Source organism: Falco naumanni, chromosome Z (genome assembly GCF_017639655.2).
Source record: "Falco naumanni isolate bFalNau1 chromosome Z, bFalNau1.pat, whole genome shotgun sequence".
In the NCBI taxonomy this organism is placed as follows: Eukaryota; Metazoa; Chordata; class Aves; order Falconiformes; family Falconidae; genus Falco; species Falco naumanni.
Window position 1 is genome coordinate 58929934 of NC_054080.1, and position 20807 is coordinate 58950740.

The following is a 20807-nucleotide window of genomic DNA, read 5'->3' on the forward strand; positions in this document are numbered from 1 at the left end:
GCTTTATGTTAGGACTTCTCCAACTGGAAAAAAGATCCTGTATTTCTCAAGGTTCTGCAGTCACCACTTGGGCTATCAACACCACCATCCCTGCCTCCTGTGCTGCACATACAGAGCATCTCCCACAAGCATCTGCTTTTTATACGAGCAGATCTCCCTCCATCCCACAGTGTCCACCTCACTGCAATGCTGCAACGAGGACACAAGCAGGTGGGTTTCCTGGCCACTGCCAAGTTACACCTTGAAAAAAACTTCCACTATTGTATAGAAAACCAAGCAAACCAAATATCCATCACAAGGAGATTGGCAAAAAAAATCTCCAAAAAACATCAGGTGAGGAAAAACAGACTTACTTACTCTGTTATTAAAGGGGTGGCATTTTCATCTGGGTGGGAGGTGGGAAGAAGGGAACTGTTTCTATCAACTCAAATCAATTCTGAAAATGCAAAGTAGCTAGTAAATCCCGACATGAAATATCTTCAGTGACGGGGAGGGTGTTTGGACACCCGTGAGCTGGGTGAGGTGGTCCCTGCGAGAGCATCTGCATGTGCCCAGCTGTTCCAGAACCCCATTTGCAGAATCAAAGATGAAAGGCATGTTTCAACTAAACAGAAAAGGACATACATCAGCACTGATGACTAACCCTTTTAAAGCTAACACAACACATCTTACTTTATGACATGAGTATTTTCAAGGTTTTTGCAAAGTTAACCAGAAACAGCTACATATAGACCTGTGCCAAACAGGGTTACAAACAGCTAACGGCCATAAGCCATGTGAAAAAGGGGCTAAAGCTCTGTTGTTCAGGTAGAGCAAAACAAAGACAGACCCTCTGCAGATTTATCAGGTCATGGGATGCAGCCCCTGGATCACATTCAGTGGCAATATGTAAGCAAATGCTGTACAAAGCTTTTCATCTCCATTCCTCCTAACGTCTGCAAGATTCGCTGCTCCCCCTCTCTAACTGTGTGGGCTGTGGCCATGGGTCTGTGAGGAGTTTATGCAGCAGTGAGCTGAAAGAGCAGAAATGGGGGTGAAGGGAAAGTAAGGGCAAAGTTGGCATGGAAATGAAAGCTGGACCACCATCCTGTGCACCCAGGGACACCTCCACCAACCCACTGACCTCCTCTTGCCCAGCCGCTTCCCAAACCTGAACCAGGCCACCCCAGCCAGCCATTTGTCCTAGGAGAAAGTCTGCATTGCCGTCCCTTTACAGTGATCCCCAGGGTTTAAAATACTCTTTCCATTGTTTGTAAGGCAGGATGTTTCTATTTGTGGAATGGGAAAGAAAGCCTACTGCCTTTAAGATAAGAAGTCCAACCTGCCTTTTGCTTAGTACCTCTCCATACTGGGAGGGATGCCGAGGAGCAGGATAATGTTTTGAGTCAGTGTAAATACTCTGCTATAAGCAACTCCCTAAGCCTGTCTGCTTCCTAGCAGTGCTCTTTAGCTAAAGAGTAACTGTTTGCCTCAAAGAACTATTGTCCCTCACTGCTATATAAAAAGCCATCTCGCTTCTGTTTGCCTTGTGGCAAATGCTCCCTAGTTCTGTCAGTCCTGGGAGACAGGACTGTAACTAGTTTAACCCCTTCTCAAGGCAATTACAATGTGAATGAGAAGACAAGTTTTCACAGTCAGTCTTGCAGAGCAGCCTGACACCCCATTGACCGGTGCAGCGCACACAGTGGCTCCAGGAGAAAGTGCCGGGAGACCCGAGGAGGATCTGCTGCGACACCTCTCGCATCCTTTGACAAAGTCCCTGTGCCCCAGCTTCCCGGCCCAATGCTGGGACTAAATGTTTTTGCTCCCTCACAAACCTGTTGTTGTGATGAAATGTGATGAAGTACCTTGAAATCTCATGGAAAGAGCTGCAGATTTGTAAAATCTTAAGTTTGTGTTTGTGACTCTGGTTTATATAAATATATAATTGCAACTAAGTAACACAGTCGACCATAAACTTTACTTCTGATTCAGAGCACAGGCTACAACCCACAAACTCCACGTGGTGATTACAAAATGAACTTCAACTAATACACAAGCTGTAATTTACTAAATGTCTCATAACATAAGAGTAGGATTAGGAGGGGTCCTGGCAGAAACTCCAGTGGCTTTACCTCCTTCACAGCTCCCCATTGTTTCAGAGATAAAGATTATGGTTTCTAGGGTAACTAGACACACACACACACACACACACACACACACACACACACACAAAAAGACACATTGTCTAATTTGGTTTCCTGAGATTGTCAGAGCATTGCCAGGCCAGAAGCATAGCCTAAACATGAGAAACAGATTTGTTATTTATTTAACCACTCATTTTAATTCATAGTCATGCCTTATGTACATTTTTAGTTTTAAGGGTAATTCTCATATTTAAACGTACAGTTTCTAACAAATAGTGACACTTTAAAATTCACAGACCATTATTAAAGGCACACAGAGGACAGATGGTCCTGTTGTGTATGTGCATATGTTACCGCTGAGGCAGCTTGCGCTTGGCTGCATGCCACACCCACACCTAAAGATTTGAATAAACGTAATTTTCCTAGGATATTTATGTTTCTGTATGGTTTATGTGCATACACATAGGATAGACCAGATTACCATTTCAGACGGCAGCCTTTGGCACTGCAGAGGAGGGTTAATTATGCAGGTCTTACAGAAGTGTCAGGGCCAAAAGTGGTGATAAAGCTGGGGACTAGTGATCCTTTAAAACAAGTGACTTAATTTTGTCTCATTCAATATTTGCTAGCCAGGGGTATGAGCACACATTTCTGTTCTCATGTTGACACTTGAGCTGCCTCCCTGTGACAGACCTCCACTCCATTTTCTTTTTTTGAAACCAGAAGACGACACCATGCTGCTGCTGCAAAGCCCACAGGGCACTGCCACCTCCTACCTTCAGGTACACCAGCCATTCTCCACCTATGTGTACACACTACTGCCCTCGTTGCACGTCCAAAGCTTCATGTCACGGCATATGAAGAACTGGCGTGTTTCCACCTCTTTGGGACCCATCTTTTCTACTTACCAAGGTTCAGGTGACTCAGAAACCATTCCCTTCTCCACCTTCAACGGCATTTAGGTCACTAATGTTGGGTCAGACAACTTCCACCCAGTTATCCAGGACCTAAACATGAAGTTACTCAGATGTCCTGGCTGGGATGACGGCAATATATTAAACCACACTTGGGAATGTTCCCAGGCACTGGAAGATGATCATCAGTTCTGCTAAATTGTTTGAGCAGCCCCAGCATGTTTTTGGCCCATGCAAACTTGCACTTCTCTGGAGCGGTCCTGGGCAGGGTTCAGGAGCCAGAACGCTCCAGCAGCCACCTCAAGCAGCTCACATGCAGCCACCTTGTCTTGCCAGGATAAGCAGCTGCTCGACGAGCTCACGGCTGTTCTGTGCCAGCTGGCCTCAGTGCCAGAGACTGTTTCCAGGCATGTTCAATTTACTAGTATGGACAGAGCCTTCTAAGTCAGGGCTGATCATCCAGGTATGCTTGATGGAGCCATACTCAGTGCTGATTAGCTGATTCCTTTCTAATCATTCAAGGCATTTAGCATTCATACTTATCATAAATAAAGTCAATGCCTTGCAGGTGTCTATTTTACAGATTATCAGCTGTTTTAAATCTAAATGTTATTATCTATTTTAAATTCTCACCATAAGTATCAGACCTCCAGTATGAGAAGTCTTCTACATTCAGAGCTAAGCAAAGGAGTTTCAATCACGACCAAAGTCCTCCAATAGGTAATGTGACACCCTAAAGTTACACCAGTGAGTGTGTAACGAACCAGTCTGTTCATCCTCAGTGCTGCTGTAAGCATCCCAGGCCCTAGTGAAATCCAGATTAAAAAAAAAAACAACAACAAAACCAATGCAGATTACTGTCTAGAAAAGAGCTTGCAATGAGCACTGTAACTCATTTAACCTTATCCTGTTCTGTGGCAAGGTTGATTTCTTCCAGTATCCTTCCTATGTCAAGATTCCCTGAGGTAAGTGTCCTACTCCCTCAGCCAAGACTGATTGTAAATGCCTCAAACACAGGTTAACCCAGCAGTACCTAGGCCTGAAAGTCACTTAATACTGTGGCTCTGACTCTTTTGGGCAGATAAACACCCTGAAGAAACTTAACTTTCAGGGGGAAGCTGCAGGAATTTTAATAGAGGTAGATTAGAAGATATAAAAAAAAAATCAGGATTCTTTCAGAAAGCAATGCTTCCTGCTACTGCCTTGCCTTTCTCTATCTCTGCTAAACAAGCACTACAATTTCATTTCCAGGGCCAGGAACCCAGGTGCTCAGTTACACAAAGTCACGCTGCACACGCTGGAAGTGATGGCAACTGAAGCTGTGCTGTGACCTGTAGACATCTCCTCTCTTTTCACTTCCTCCTTCAGAGCTGTATAGGCAAAGGGATGAGATGGTAGGTAGTGAAACAATACAAGCAAGGAAGAAAGCACTATTCCTTTGCTCTAACGCATGCACGCTCGAGGAAAAACCTCCTCTAGGCAGGACAGCATGTACTCAGCAGACCTGAGCAAATGAACCTCCACGGTGTGTGCATGAGTGCCCCTACATGATGTTATTTTAGACCTGGACAGTGGTCAGTAACACCTAAGACAGAAAATCCATAGCATTTAAAAGAAAAGAAAATAAAGCCAATGAAAAAACACACCACGCTGTACACACGTAAAAATATAAGTAAGCTTAAAAGATCAAAGAATTTGGCTATATGTGTGAATTATATAGAAAAACTGGAATGATTTAGACACAGCCAGCATTTTTTGCCTTGAAAATAATTGGGAAGGATTTGAGATGCCTAATTCTGCTTCCAAGCCGTATCAGGCACTAGCTAAACTGTACTGCAAGCACCAACAAACTTGCATTTCCTGTTCTTAAATGTTTTGAGGCTCTCTAGTTTTAACTGCTGAACTTTGAGATAGAGATCATAGTAACAGCAGTAGAACAGAACAAAGGGAAGGGAAGTGCAACTGATGCAGAAGCTTAAACCACAGCAGTAAACTGCATGTTGTAGATGTGCTTTTATTAAGAGGACATGAAAAGGACATTATAAGGGAGGGATTCAGAGCATTTGGAGGTGCAGGAGGGGAGGAAGAGACAACATTTGAAATAAATGTTCCATGGAGAGAAAATCTCTAATAATTTATTGACCTTCAGTTTCACATTGTGAAAAAAAAGATGCAAGTTTTACAAAACCTTAAGACGTAATAGCAAACAAAAAACCACAACATAGACAATTTTACTTCACTTGCAGTTTTCTTTTAGCACATGAACAACATTTCCAATAGCCAGGAAAGGGAACATTATTCTGCTCTAATCACTCTTATTCAGACAGGTGTCAAACCTAGAGAAAAGGGGCTGCACAATTATACCAGAAGAGGAAGGCTGTCCTTTGTTATATGTTTCTATGGCAACCAGCCCACAAAATAAGAGGAACCTTCCCATCTTATGCCAGGGTTTTTGTGTGCACTCCACTGTGAACTGCATTTGCTTCAAAGTGTAGGGTGTTTTGCAGGACTGGAATGGTCAAGTAGCTGGCCAGGATTCCCACATCAATTCAAAGAGCAGGAGCCTAGCATATTCCCTGCAGAGCCAGAGGCCCACCCTGACTTCAGCTTCCTTCAGCCTACACATAGGAATTAATCAAGGACTTGAAAGCAGACCACAACTTTGGAAACAGCTGCAGAAAATTCATCCCACTTTTGGAAGTTGCATGATGCTACAAAACAGATTTCGTAAGCTGAGTAGTTAGATGCATTGCTGCTTCTTCATGTCTGGACTCTAATCAGCTTGACGGAGAGAACAGTCTCAAACCTATATGCCGTTATTCAAACAAGGGGTCCATACCCCAGGGACCAGGTTCGCTCCTTCCTTGCACCTCACCCATCACTAGTGCCTGGGGAAAGGGCAGGCGAAGCGCACCGGGAGTTTGATTTTATGGCTCCTTTTGCACCCCCAGGAACGGCAGGATGAAAGGCAACAGCAGTTCAAGGCTGTCTGCTTCAACAGGGCAACCTGTGCAAGTACAAGAATACAGGAAGACTTACCCTAAGATGTTTTCCTATCACTTAAAAGCCATCTAAGAGAAAAGAACCAGTGGGGGGTGGGGGTGGTGTGCTGGGCACAGCTAGGGGGGGATTTAAACATTTTTTTTGATCTGTCATTTCGAGAAATCAGTTTAACCAGAGGAACTGTCACTGTTCATATCTACCTGGGTCTCACCCTTTAAAAAACTGCTAATGTCTTTGCTAATTAACCAATGTTCTCTCAGTACTCACAGAACTCCAAATACTCTATTCCTGAAATGTAAGGGCTTACTCCAAACAGCAAGTCAAATATAAGACAGCATAGAGAAACTTCCAGTGACCAGTGCAAACACTTTCGGATGACAAAGCTTTCACAAATACAGCTACACACTGTCACACAGAAAGGCAAGCATCACCACCAATGTGACTATTTTTGTTTTGCATGCACACATGCAGCTGTTTACTTACACTGCAGCACACACCAACCATGTTACTGAATGTGCCAGTTAAGTTGGGCTCCAGAAACATTCAGGAAAAACCACAATACAATACATGCTTAATGACAGGATCTGGCAAAGAAAGCACCTGTGAAACACAAGCTTCTGAAATCCAGAAGGAAAAAAAAAAAAAAAAAAAAAAAAAAGAGTTGCTTCATCTCTTTCTCAAGACCAGACTGGTATGAAACAATTTATTTAAAAAGCAAAGTTTGGTTTCTCAGGATTGTATATGACACTTCTGAGCAACCAAGTGTTTAAAGACACACCTGGCTAAGGAAAACAAAAGGCAGCAGAGTCTGAGGGCTACTTTTAAGATTAAGAGGTTTGAAATTCATTTTTATATCCCCATAAGAATTTTGCTAAAGCACTTGAGTCTTTCACACCTGGTCACTCAGATGATCATCTGAAATCCAGATGGATGAGGCAATCCAGTCAGTGCAAAATTGCTGCTCTTCTTTATTCTTTTTTCTTCTTCTCCTTTTTCTTTTTTTTTTTTTTTTGGTTTTTTTTTTTTTTTTTGTTTAATAACCTACTTTGAGGTTTTTTGTTTTTATTCTTGAATCACCATACTCCACTCATTCGGGTCAATGTGGCTATATTGTAGGTATCCCTCTCCTCCAACCTAATAAATAAATAAATAACTTTGGACAATGACTTCATCTGGGCTTGGTATCCAGAAGCTCTTCCACAGTATTTGCATTGCAACCAGGAAGCTGCACAAAGAGAGAGCTGCAAGAGATTTTGGCTATGTCCAGATTAGAAATTGAAAGGCATGACCAACAAATGAAATGTAGCAAGGACACCATCTACAAGACACACCACATGCAACCTGGGGAGCTGGTGGCCTGAGAAAGTGACCTCCATGGCTTCTTCCTTTAGTATGTGTGTAATTTGAGATCTTGCCTTGTAATCCTTCCATTTCCGACTGGGAAGCCACCCCTCCCTCCCACCTCCAACTGTTAACCCAACAGTTTTCTTTCTTTGTGCAGCAGAGCAACTCAGCAATCACAAAATGTGCAAAACATAAAATTCACACAAGCCCTTGCAACATGAAGACAATTGCAGGCATTGTTTCAGCATGCAAGCACTGAACAATAAATAACTGTATCTACAACAAGTAACATAACAGGAATGGTACAATTTGAATTACTTATAAATACAGGGAGGAAAGGGAACAAGGAGGATTTGGGGGATTTAATTTTCATTCCCCACTGTTCCAAAAACACTTCACCACTGGGCTGTTCCTTATCAAGCAGAAGGTCACTCACTGCACACAGGACAATGCAACGCAGGACCTAAGAGATGCTGTAGGCACTGCCTACAGACAAGCACACTCCAGTTGGCAGCGTTCAGCAGCAATACCACTGTATCTTCATCCACAGTGGCATCTCACCATTTCAGAGCTGGCCTGCTTCCCCTGCAGCTGGCGCTGGCACTTCACGCCACCACAAAAAGAGGTGACAACCATTTCAAATTTCACATATAAACAGCAGAGTCCATGGAAATAGAGTGCTGTGTGCTGCACAACTCAGAGAAGTTCTGTCTCTTCTTTTTCTCCTTTGAAGGACTGATTAATATTGGCATTAATCCACAATTACTAGCACAAGGACCAGATCATTGGTTCATCTATTCATATTTAAACCATGTGCTGAAGCACTGAAGACTGGGTTTTCTTCCTCCCATTCCTTCATGTCTAGGTTAGATAATTTACAAGGTGCAGATGACTTTCTTCAAATGCAAGAGATGCTGAATGATCTTTCTTCATTAAAACCGTTTCTCCAGATCCGAGGTTCCAATTCTCTTCTCCAAATAAAGGAGTAAACTAAAAGCATGGGAAGGGGCAGGGGGAAGAAGAGAAAATAAAAGACTTAAAGGGTTTAAAGGGTTTTGCCGAGACAATGAACCATAAAGTTTTTGTTAGATGTCAAAGAAAATCTAAAAGCTAGGCTTAGGATACAATCCATTTGATAGGCTTCTCCAACCCACCACCACCATTGTGCTCCTGTGCAATAGTCAAATACTGATAAATGAGCCAGCCACAAAGATAATTATTTAGGGTGAGATTCTGACTTTATTATTCTACTAGCCTTACTCTGTAAACCATCCTACTGACCCCAGGAAGACTTTTTAATTTTCTGCCTATAAATTCAGTCATTTGAAACCTAAATCAGACTGGTCCAATATAGTTCAACATGATGGGCTTCACATCCTGCACACTTCAACATTTCTATGTTCCCTCAAAATCTTAAAAGTTTGTGGATTTAAGCAAGCATAAACTTGTGCAACTTCTCTTCCACAAAAGCCCACATGAACACTTAGTGTAAAGAGTTTTTCTGTCCTTGGGCCAAATTAAACCTGGCTGGAATAAAGCCGAAAGGGAGATGAAGGTGTCTCACCCCAGTGCCTCTGTTCACCATGAAGAATTCTGAATTGAAATTATTCACAATATAGAAAGGGACATATAATCCCCTTACTTAAAACATACCCACTATTCATTACAGCAGAACTCTGCCTCATTTCTTTTCACACAGCAACGCACCATGCATCAATAATTCCATACTAGAATCCTTTATAACACTTGATTATTCAATGAGAAATTCAGCCTTTGGATGCTGAGATTGTTTTGCTTTTTCACTATGAAGCTGTATTAAAATGCCGGCTTCCAACCCATCACCAGCTCATCAGAGCCATTTCTGACAGCACTGCTAGAATTTTAGGAGGCAAATCCCACATCATTGCAATGCAAAGGAGCTCCAGCAAACTCACAGTTCATTTAAACCTACCACACTTCTCTCAGGCTGTGATGTCTAAGAACAGGGAACGCTCACAGGAGACACTACAGCCTGCATAACAGCCCAGAGCATCAAGCCTCTTTGCAACCATGGACTTGAAATACACTACCTTCAATACACTACCTTCATTATGTCTAAAAAAAAGGCCTCTGCACTTGTTGTTGATTAGTCTTTTCTAGACATTCTTCAGTGCAGTGTGTCCTTCTTCCCACTGAAACAGACTACCAAGACTGAAGCCAAAACAATGTTCCCTGTCATGGGATGAACTTAAAATAAATAAACAAACAATTCCAAAAGGGGAGGGGGGGAAATCCCCAACCTACTCAAAAGTCCCAAGTTTGAGGAACAAGACAAAGCAGACTGAAGTCCTCCTAAAAGCTGTCAGGCTGAGGCCACACAGCACTATGAAAACAGAGAGTAATCAGAAGTAATTTCCTTTTTGTCCCTCCCACCCACTGACAAAGCAGCAGGAGTCAGTAGAAAAAAACCGCACTACTTGCTGGATGAGCACACAGCACTGGAGAGATTTCACTCTACAGCTGCATTCAGCCAGTTATCTTGTGTTAGTGAAGCTAAAATAATGTCTTTTAACAAGATACTGCAGACCAAAAGAAAGCTTTTTGCACCGTTATATTCTGAGGACTCTTTTTCAAAATAAAACACTCCCTCTCATGTACTGTAAACTTCAGAACAATTAAGTCGGTCTCAGAAGAATAAGTCAATATTTTTCTTGGCACAAACCTGGGTCTGGGCATTCGAAACTGCTCCTCTGATAACACTGAGAACTGCTGAAAGTCAGTAATAATAGAAATTACTGAACTGAAGACGTCAAGACTTTGTTCCCCCTAGGGAGGAAGCCACCCCCCAGAAATCAGGCTTGGCATCTGCTGGCTGTCAGGGGTGCGATTACTGCCAGCACCCAGGATCTGGTAAGTCTCAAGGGTCTGCCCTGCTTTCCCAAAAGTAAGTCTGGGGAAAACAAAGCAAGGAGAGAAGACAAGGCAGTGTCTTCAAGACAAATGACCACCTGAGACAAGAGCAGTTGATGCCACAACACAGCTCAATTTCACACCAGATTTCCACGCTGACCTGCTGCTTTGCATGGGCCCAACCATGTATTCTTTACTCAACCAAAGCTTGCAGTCAGCTGAAAGACAACTACAAGATGAATCTCAGTGTACCACAGAGAAAGGAATTTCATGACTATCCTACATTTCTAGGTATATAATTCTATCTACACAGCTTCAAAGACATTTAGGTTTTGTGTTTACCATTGGTCGGGCAAATGTCTCCAGCTGCAAAGACACCAGAAGAACATATGATCTGTCCTGAACAGAAGAACCTAGGGAAGTCTTTACACACAAGCTGTTCTTTCTATTTTCTGGAGAACCTCCATCCGTCTGGACTTCTAGGTAACTTAGAGGCAAATGCAGAGCTTGTTTAATCACTGCAACTGTATTTATTTAACTTGTTACTTCTAACCTGCCTTCATGGTTACAGTATACACTGTTCAAATCCAAAAACAAATTATCAGTCACAGGGCATGGATTATTTAGGACTAAGCATGCCACTATGGTTGGTTGGTTGGCTGGTGGCAATTGTGATTCTGTACTAAAGTCTCAAGGTTGGAGTAAACGAGCAACACAACACTACAGGAATTATGCCAGATGTGTTGCAGAGATTAGTAGTCCTGGAAAATGTCAATTACTTATTTTAAGTGATGTAACCCTAGAAAAGATAAAAATAAGGAAAAAGTTAGTAATAGCTGAAGTAAAAGTTAGTAGTTAGCATGGAAAAAAAAAAAAAAAAGAATTGAAAAATATTGGCAATATGGTTAGGTACCCAGACTTCTTAGTGGCGGGTTTTTTTCCATCAACCTTTTCTGCTCTCCTCCCCGAATATCAGAATTCCACAACCACCAAAAAACAAGGCCAAATTCAGACTTGCTTGTGAGAAGATACAATGCTGAAGTTGCATCTGGTAAGAGCTTGGCCCATTATGTATAATTAAATTGTTTTGGAACAGTCTGTGCTGTAGACTGGTAATTATTTCAGCCAGCAATATTAATTATATGTCTTCCTGACACTGTATCTAGTCCAACATATATGACCATAACTATTTTGAAAAATTTGTATATCAGTGAAGCAAATGCAACCTCAGTCCATGCAGGTGCAACCACGCTGTCTAGGCGAGATGGAAAATGGGGCCTGAAGTGCCTGCAGAACACCTTTCACAAGGCAGCAAGTTTCCCCAAAGGCTGTCTGCATGGAGAAAACATGCCGTCTGCCTGGAAACTCAAGTGAATTCACTATCAGGCTTCAGATCGGAATTCACAGTATCTTTTTGGGGCACTGTTACTGGATATATAGAGCGACCCTGCCTCTGTCAGGGAAATGGCAGCAAAACCTTGTTTTGCATGAGGTTAGTATTTAAACGCAGGGCACGACTCAGTTTCCAAAGGTTATCTGCATTTCCCTAGAAGTTGAAGATGTTATTTTTGTTCAGCCCTTTCTATCTAAATCATGCGGGAAGAGGTCCTGTAAAGAGAAGTGGGTGCAAGATATCTTCTAGCATCTGGCTATGTAAGAGATGTGGTGCCCGACTTACAACGGCCTGTGAATGTGTATGTCTCAGTTGCTTCAGCTGTAAAATTGTACTGAACATACTCACCCTCCCCAGAGATGCTGCTGAAAATTTTTGTGAAAAGCATTATTATGGTGGAACTCAAAGGTGCTGTTTCTTACCTGATAATTTGTAATTGCAACATACACACAATTATGAGGGGAGGTGCTTCCATGTGCTGACAAATGCCGTGGGAATTAGCGAATATGGCACAGTTGTTATGCTGTTCCACACATCTAATGTGGGATCGTAGCAGTCCAATGTCTTGCACCTCTGAATGCCAAAGTAGCCTCCAACCACATACAATTTGTTTCCAGATGCCACTGCATGGCAGCTCATTCGCTTAGCTGTCACATCTCCCACCTTAGTCCACTGGTATGCCTCGCTATTGAATTTGTAAGCGGAGCATGCAGAGAATTCAGTATCTCCACCCATAATAAAAATCTGGTTACCCAGAACAGCTGCAGCTGTGTAGCGCCAGGGCTGGGGGCAGGTGGCTGGTACTGTCCATCTGTTTTCACACTGATCGTAGCACTGAACTTTGGGCAGCTTGTCATGGCTAACGCTGGTACCTCCAAAAGCAAACAGCTTAAGCTTTGCACTTACTACAGCTGCATTGCTTACTCCCTCTCTCAGTGGGGCAACCATGGTCCATTTGTTGGTGACTGGGTCATATTGTTCCACTTGCTTTAAGGATACTGAGGGGGAAGCTGGAAGACAACCAGTTGCTGCGGTATGTCCTCCTACTACATACAGACAGTGCTTAAGTTCAGCAGATCCATGCCCAAACCTAGCTACCAGCATGGGAGCAGCCTTCGACCACTCCTCATGAAGGGTGTCATACACCCACACATCTTTGGAGACTCCGTTTTCTGACCCTCGTCCCCCGGTGATATACACTTTGCAGCCTATGGCACAAGCGCTGAACTCTTTCCGTGGACTTGGTATGTCAGCCTTTGGAATGATCTCCTTTGCCTTTTGGTCTACCAGGTACAGCTTGTCACACATAAAGGTTTGGCCACCCAAAAGAAAAAGCGAGTGGCCAGTTTTACGGGGTCTGGCACACAAACTAGTGACAACTCCATCATTCTGTAAGATCTTTAACTTGCATCTTATTGATTCTTCTACAATCTCTTTGCTTTTCCTTTGCTTGGTGATAAGTTCTTCCATGGCCACATTCTCCATAAGGTATATGGCTGGCAAGAGGGCCAGTCTAACTGTCTGCAGTAGCTCTGGCAGGTAACAGTGACGCTTACTCAGGTCATAGTTGACCCAGTTGATAGCTGATTCATATACCAGCCTTTCATCGTCGGTTTCTAATTCTTCACTGGAAAGGAGCTGCACTACCATGTCTTTTGGCAGCTGGAGGAAGTCTTCACTTTTACTGATACTCTGGAAGTTGCTAAGGCACATCCTCCAAGAGAGTTCGTAGAGCTTGGTGCACTGGTGAGCATCTGACAGCAACAGCATGCCAAGACAGTTGGTGGGATGAAGGTTTTTCTCCAGAAATTCTGCACAAGCATCCCGAATGTCCTGAAACTCCAGCATGTCACCGGCCTCCAGCAATGACTCCGCATTCTCCTCGTTGATGATAACCCTGGAGGAATACGCATAGTCCAGAAGAAGCTCCAAGACTTCTGGATGAATGGAATTATGAAAGTTGACTTCACTGTCCTGGCTCTCTTTCAGTCCTCCGCTGAACATTGCTTCAAAATAACGGCTACAAGCAGCTAGAACGGCTCTGTGGCAGGGGAATGACCTGTTCCCAGCATGGAGAAGTACATCTGTAAAGAGACACTGCTGACGCAGAAGGTTCAGGTGCGTGAGGACACTATCAGCATAGGATGACTTGTGGAATAAGTATATGTTTATGGAGCCAGTACTGGCCCTAGATTTGCGATTTTCATGCATGCTGACTGACATTTTCTTTCACACCTATAAACAAAGAAAAAAATTAAGATCAATGAGACAGTTAAGTCCATTTTTACATATCAAAAAGTGTATCTACTATTCACCATAAACGGGGAAAAAAAAGTCTTCATTTATATGAGTGGACTGAGAATTGCATCTACCTTTGGCATGTGTTTATTTTTTTGTAAGGTGAGTTTCATAAATTACATACTCTAAATTTGTTGCCCAAGAGCAGGTTTATCTTGAGAAACCCGATCTCCAACTTTTCTAGCGATGCACTAAGCAAGTAAGTTGAATAAGAAAATGAACCAGGACTGATTTTCTCACCCTTCCCCAACCTAGACCAGCTGATTCATTACATACATACACATGCACATGCTTGAAACATTCTCCTGTACTGAATCATAGCAGGAAGAGCTACCAGAGAGAATACCTAAGGAATGTCAAAAGCTGCATGGGGAACAAAAACCTACTAATCCCATTAGGAAGCTTCCTTTTGGTATAATGATTCCATATGCAACAGCAGAGCATGAAAAAAAATCCCTTTTTTCATTCTCTGGGTTTTTCATTAGAAAAACCTAGCAATGATCCTGAGTTCAGACTTGTGAAACCGTAAAAAAAAAATATGACGACTGAATTTAGAGATTACATCTTGAACTCTGCCAGCAGCTGCCTGCTACAGTGATACAGCATATACACTGCCAAATATAGAGTCAGCAGGAAGAAGTGTTTTGACCATCAGGTGAAATCACCAAGGCATCACCTCTGAAGCTACCTTGAGTCAGGTACTCAGAGCACAAGCCATTAGTGCATTCTGAGGTTTGGAGGAAGCATAAAACAGAAGACATACCCTATCCTACCCTATTCCTAACAAACACAATGCAGTTTGGTCCCTGTTTGGAGGTGAATGTTACGTGCCATGATATGCAGGTCTATGTATGATTACAGCAGCGAGTTTCCAGATTTAATTAAGAGTCAAGCCAAAATAGTACAGAGTAGGGAAAGGGAGGAACACTGGCACCCATATAAAGCTAACGGCCAAAAAGCCACAGTGCAAGTAATAGGAGATTAAGCATACAGAGCCCAGAGCTGTGGCTGTGACTGCTACTGTTAATAATCTCACTTCTCTCTCTCCAAACTGCAGTGGAAGCTTGGAGAAAGCTGAGAACCAAACTTTCCTCATTACTACAATATTTGAACGCCCAGAGTCCCTTTTACTGCACCTTCAAGTAAGGAACAGGGCAAAAACCTACCTGGGAAGCACCCAATGCTAAAAGTCAGAGCATGACCTGGGGCCACTTGTAGGAGGTTTTTAATGTGGATACACTTCTCTCTCTCACAGACTTTAACATTTTCATATTCCTGAGCATGTTTAAGCAGTACAGAACTGTACAGCTCTATTCCCACATTTCATGCTTCAAGATGACACAAGGGTTTATGAGCCTCAAAAAAGCATGTTTTAATAAATAAGTCTATTTTTCTAGATTCATATGACCAGAACGTTCAACAAAATCAAAATCATGTACGATTAATTTGGGCAGCAGACTCCATTTCAGAACCAGTGATCTGTGTATATGAAATATGCAACACCTGCAGATTAACTACAGCATAGCTGATTCCATCCTCCTTGCTAGTTGTGCTAACATACAGAATAATTGATTCGCCACATCCAACAGCAAGTTTGTGATACACCTTTCCCTTCAGTCACAGCAAAAAAGCCCCTCAAACTAACATCGATTAAGGCATAAAGACACCTTACAGTAAACTACCTAGCCCATTTCCTTTAATCTGAAACAATACTTCCCTTACGAAATATAACTGGGATTGAAAAGAACAAACACAGCTCAGTACACAGTGCCCAATCCAAAATCCTCCAAACCAGAGAGGAATCCTTCCCATCAGAGCCATAAAGCAGAGTATCTTTCTCACTCGAGTATGCAAAAGTTCAGAGAGGTATTTTACCAATGCTTCCTCAACCAACCTATCAAATGTACTAACACTAAGCACAGAACAACTTGAGGAAGCTGGAATGTCTTCATAACAAAAATCCTTCTACAAAGAAAATTATATTACCTTTAATGCAATCGCATTGTCTGGCGAATAAAGACTCAGATGGCATTCACGGACCCTGAGCACTAATCTCAGACTAAAACTACCCACTTAATCTACAGCCAGAAAGATTATACCAACCATATACTGGTTGAAACCTGCCGGAACTGAAGGATTACACAAAGGGTCATGGCTTGAAATACTAGTACAGAAACAGTTTGGATACACAGACAGGAAGGTGAACCTTATGGCAAAGCACCTCCTGCAATTTTTTCACTCTTACAGGCACTTTGCCACTTCAAATGCCATTATGATGCAGCGCAAAGCCTTCACTGTATCTCTACAGATTGGCCTTCCTCACACTGAGGACCTACTCCTGCAAAGGTTCCTCACCAGGGAGCAGCATGCCGGGGAGCAGGATGGGAGCTAAACACCCACTGATCAGAGACAATAGAGCCACGAGGATCTGAAGATGCTCTCCATTCCATTTAAGCAAACATGCAGACACCACGGTCCAGGCATGTCAGGATCTCTACGAAAACACAGGACCTCTGCTTCCCCCTCCCCACGCCCCCCATACTGGGGAAATGCAGAGTATACTGAAAACTTCCCTTTACCATGAACAGATCAGGGTTCAGAAATAGGGCAAGTAAAGTTCACATCGGAGAATGGAAACACAAACATTCAGATCTTTCAGCAGGGTCTGTACTCCTGCGAGTGCCACTTGCTTAGCACCATTCAGAATGAGCCCATAACCACAACAAAATAGAGGCAAATGTAAGAAACCCATCCTGTAGTTACGCATACGCTGGAGGTTAGTGAGCTACAGACCATATGCAGAGGGGATGAACAGATCACTGCATGTCACCTAAGCCCACCCACAGCACTAGTAACAAAGACCACTGCAAAAAATAATTAAAAAAAAAAATTACGAGCCACTCTCAAACAGCTACGGAAGACACTCAGCGTTTCACCCCACTAAAATAGAAAATTTGGTCTTTCAGTGAACAAGGCCCTTCTCAAGAAGTACTTGCAGATTTCACATATGCTGGTCTTTAACTGTTCCACTAACATTGCCTTTATCATCACAATGTTATCTACTGAGAAGAATTCAATGTATGCCAATTCACACTTAAGATAAGCTAAAGTATTTCCCCAAACAGAACAAAGATACATATCTATGCACATCTTTTTCCTCCCCTGTGGTTGCTGAGATGAGTTCACCCATGGACTAGTCGGACAAACACCCTTACAAGCAATTATCATAATTTACTAACAGGCAGTGTTTCCGTAAACATGTCCTTCTGCAGTTCATGACAGTTAGCTCAGTCCTGAACTTTACAAGAATATTACAATGTATAAATGGCATCTCCTATTTCTCTATTTGGTGTTGGAAATTATGCAAGCCTCAAATACTTCAGCAGAGTAACTTGCAGTCAGAAAATGTTCATCTTGAATAATTTAAGTCAACTCCCTTCAGGCATTTTTTCCTTAGAAATAATATTTGTATGTAAAAGACAAGAAGTGGTCAGTAAATAACTGATACAGATTTTATCTAGGAGCAGAGGCTGAACCAAGACTTTGATTTATAATTACACTTCAACAGTCTACTTGTCACAGCAGCCCAGTGGTAAACACTACTTTAAGATTGAACAGGCTGCCGGCCCTACTTCTAGCAGCTCTGCAGCACGCCGGTCTCAGCCTAAACCAAATGAAAAAACAAGTGTTTTCGAATTACTGACACATCTCTGATGTAGGCTCGTTTTAATAAGACCGTAATTACATGGTGGTGGTTGTGGGTTTGTCTAGAATCAGTGAAACAGCTAAAGGAGAGGAAATTTGCTAAACATCACATCGATTTAACTAATGCCGCTTTTAACTCCTAAATCTGCAGCGATACTACCAGTTTTGCAGAGCCTGACCCTACCTAAAGTCCTCCAGCACAAACTCAGTGGCTTCGTAGGACCTGCAGTGAGATGGAAAGCAGAAGAGGCTGCTCCTGCTAGGAACACACTACCGCTCACCACATGCAGACAAAGAAATCCAGCTCTAAATTCCCCTCAGTTCACTCCATCGCAACGCCTCAACAACTCCGTCTCTGCAAAGAAACTCGCTGGGTTTCTTCCCGAACTGGTAAAAAAACAGTACGAGAAGCTGAAATGCACTCGGTTCCCTTTGCAGAGCAGTAACCACGTGCAGAAGTTTCAGTGCCAGCGCCGGGAGCGCAGCGCCGCAGCCAGCCCGGCGGCTCCCTGCCCTGAGCCGCGCTCGCCGGGAGGTGCTCGGGCCCCGGGCCCCCGCAGGAAGCCGCGGCCCGCCGGGGAGGCCGGCAGCCGCCGCACGGGTCCCCGAGGGCAGCCGCACACCGCAGGCAACAGCTCCGCCGGGCGCCTGCCCACCAACCACCCGCTGCCCGCGGAAGGGGCGACGGTCCCCGCCGCTGCGGGCCGGGCGCCGGCTGTGCCGTGCTGTGCCGGGGGGCAGCGGGGCAGCACAGCTCCAGCCCAGCGCCGCGCTGCCGGCAGCGCAGACCCCAGCGGCGGCGGCCCCGGGCGTGCGGCAGCACAGCCGCCCGGCCCGCCCCCCGCCCCTCCGCCGAGCCGCGCTGCCCACCCGCCTCCCCACCGCGGTCGGCGCTGCAACAGGTCGGCGGGCACCGACTTACAGCGGCGGCTCCTGGGCGAGCGCGGACGTCCCCGTTCCTCCGCGGGCGGCGCAGCGCCGCGCATGGGAGGGCAGCGCGGCTGCCGGCGCGGCTCGGCGGTGCCGCGGAGAGGCGGCCGGGCGGGCTGCGCTGCCGGGAGCCGCGCAGCGCCGGGCGGAGGTGGTGCCGCTGGCGGGAGGCGGGCCGCGGAAGGAGGGCGGGAGGTGGGAAAGAGGGACGGGAGGAAGGGAAGCGGGACGCAGCTGCTCCTGCCACCGCCGACCACAGCTCTGGCCGGCCGGGGGAGCAGGGAACGGGTATATGGGCTGGGGGCGGGGGGAGCGTTTATGCAAAGCGGGTGAGTGACAGGCGGGGGAGGGACGGCAGGACGAGGGCAGCGTTCTCACAGGAGCTGCGGTCCCGGCCGGCGGCCGGAAAGGCGCGAAGGTGCCCCCGCGCCGCGCCGCCGGGGGCTGCAGGACGGGGTCCCCTGCCCGCACCGCGCCGCTCCGCACGTCCGCCGGGCAGGGCCGGGGCGGCGCGGTGGCCCCGCGGGGTCAGGCGGGCCAGCCTCCCGCCGTGCGAGCTGCCGCCGAGCAGCGCTCCCGGCTCTGCGCACAGCGCCGTGAGGCGAACGCTGCCGCCGGGGCCGCGGGGCGAGGCGGGTGCTCCGCGGGGACCGGGCTGCCGGCGCCCGGGGGGAGCGAGCGGGTGCGCTGCGCTTTGCGGTGGCCGCAATAACGGCGTGGAGTGGGGGGAGAGCCGCGCCGAGTGGCCGGCGGGCTGCGCTGCCCCGGGTCCGCACGGCGGCGGCGGCCGAGCGCGGGGAGGAGCGGGGGGGAGCCCCGCCGCAGCGCCGGGGGCCGGCCGGGAGAGGCAGAGGAGCCCGGGGCCCGGCGTCGCGGGGGGCAGCGGCGCTCCCGGGCGCAGCTCTGGCCGCGGAGCTGGCGGCGCCCCCGTGCCGCTCTCGTGGGGCCTCGGCAGCGGCAGCGCTGCAGCGGCACGGAGCGGAGCCTGGCTTTAATTAGTTCCCAGTTAACAAAGTATGAGAAAAACGCACTCGCGCAAAAGGCCGATTTCAAAAGTAAACATCTTCTAGACGTAACAGCAGGGTTTACATCATGGTATCGAGCAGCTCTGTACGAGAAAAACGCAAGGTAGCATACTAAACGTGGTTGTACAGCTAATTGACTGTCTGGTAATGCTATTGAAAGCAATGGTGTTAGTCTAAAGCTTCAAGGAAGATACAAACAATTACTTTATTCCCACCAGCCAGAAACTCCTGGTTGCATATAATAGTTTGGATAATTCATTCGTTCATTCCTCATGGTGGAATGTCATGCAAATTTCTCCTGTTAAATAAAGTTCTGTAAGCAATTCGGTGACGTGCAGAGGGTCACTCGTATTCCTGGTGCTGGACTCGAGTCTGCAGATAAACATACACATAGCGTACAGCAGGACACATCTGAAATTCCAGAGAGCCTGGGGGCATCCACAAGCCTGGAGAACGTGGTTGAACAGAAAGCAGATGAAAGAGTAATTTGTTTCATAGATTCTTTTTACAATATTTTTTGATTATGACATTAAGTATTGCAGATTGCAAGGTCTGAAAATGCTGCGCATCTGTATGTAAGTTTCAAAGCTGTTCAGGTGTGAGAAGCAGTTAGAAATTTCAACCTTACACAAGGGGTATTCACAGACACCCATGTTCACTTCAGTTGTGTATCTCTAGAGGATTTTGGCTTAGACTGAATTTTCGACCTTTGTTGCACATTTGATTGGCCATGTTATGAGTCCCAGTTTTTCTGTTCACCACAAAATTTCCCATAAAGTGCCTTGATCCTACTTTCTCCAATTTTACCTCAACAAAACCTGCAGAGATTCTATCCGAACCCTGTCCCCTTAGAGCTAATTCCAATGTGCTGAACCTTCCATGATCTGGTGTCAGAAAATTGTATTATATTATCCTGTGTAACTAAAAACACAGGGATGCATTACTTCATGCAGAGTCAGGACAAACTTCAAACAAGCAGAATGATCACCATGAGTGAAAAACAGAAATGATAGAATAATGGTACCTAATCTACCACTCAGCAACTGTAAAACTGATTTTGAGCGTGGCTATGAAGAATGGTCAGTGAAGAACAAGGGGACAACACACAGGGCTTACACAGCTGCCCACAGCACGCAGATTTGGGCAATACTTTTCATAAACAGAATGAGGTGATAATCCA

At 45.2% G+C, this 20807-nt stretch overlaps 1 protein-coding gene across 1 annotated transcript; it reads right to left on the minus strand.

Moving 5' to 3' along the window:
* Positions 1 to 5040: 5040 nt before the first annotated feature.
* On the minus strand, positions 5041 to 18841 carry ENC1 (ectodermal-neural cortex 1). Its single transcript, XM_040580590.1, has 3 exons — positions 18595 to 18841; positions 12092 to 13904; positions 5041 to 8377 (listed from the first exon to the last, which is right to left on the minus strand). Exon 2 carries the CDS (start codon positions 13890 to 13892, stop codon positions 12123 to 12125), a length of 1770 nt encoding a protein of 589 aa, XP_040436524.1. The 5' UTR covers positions 13893 to 13904; positions 18595 to 18841; the 3' UTR covers positions 5041 to 8377; positions 12092 to 12122.
* Between the last annotated feature and the right edge of the window lie 1966 nt (positions 18842 to 20807).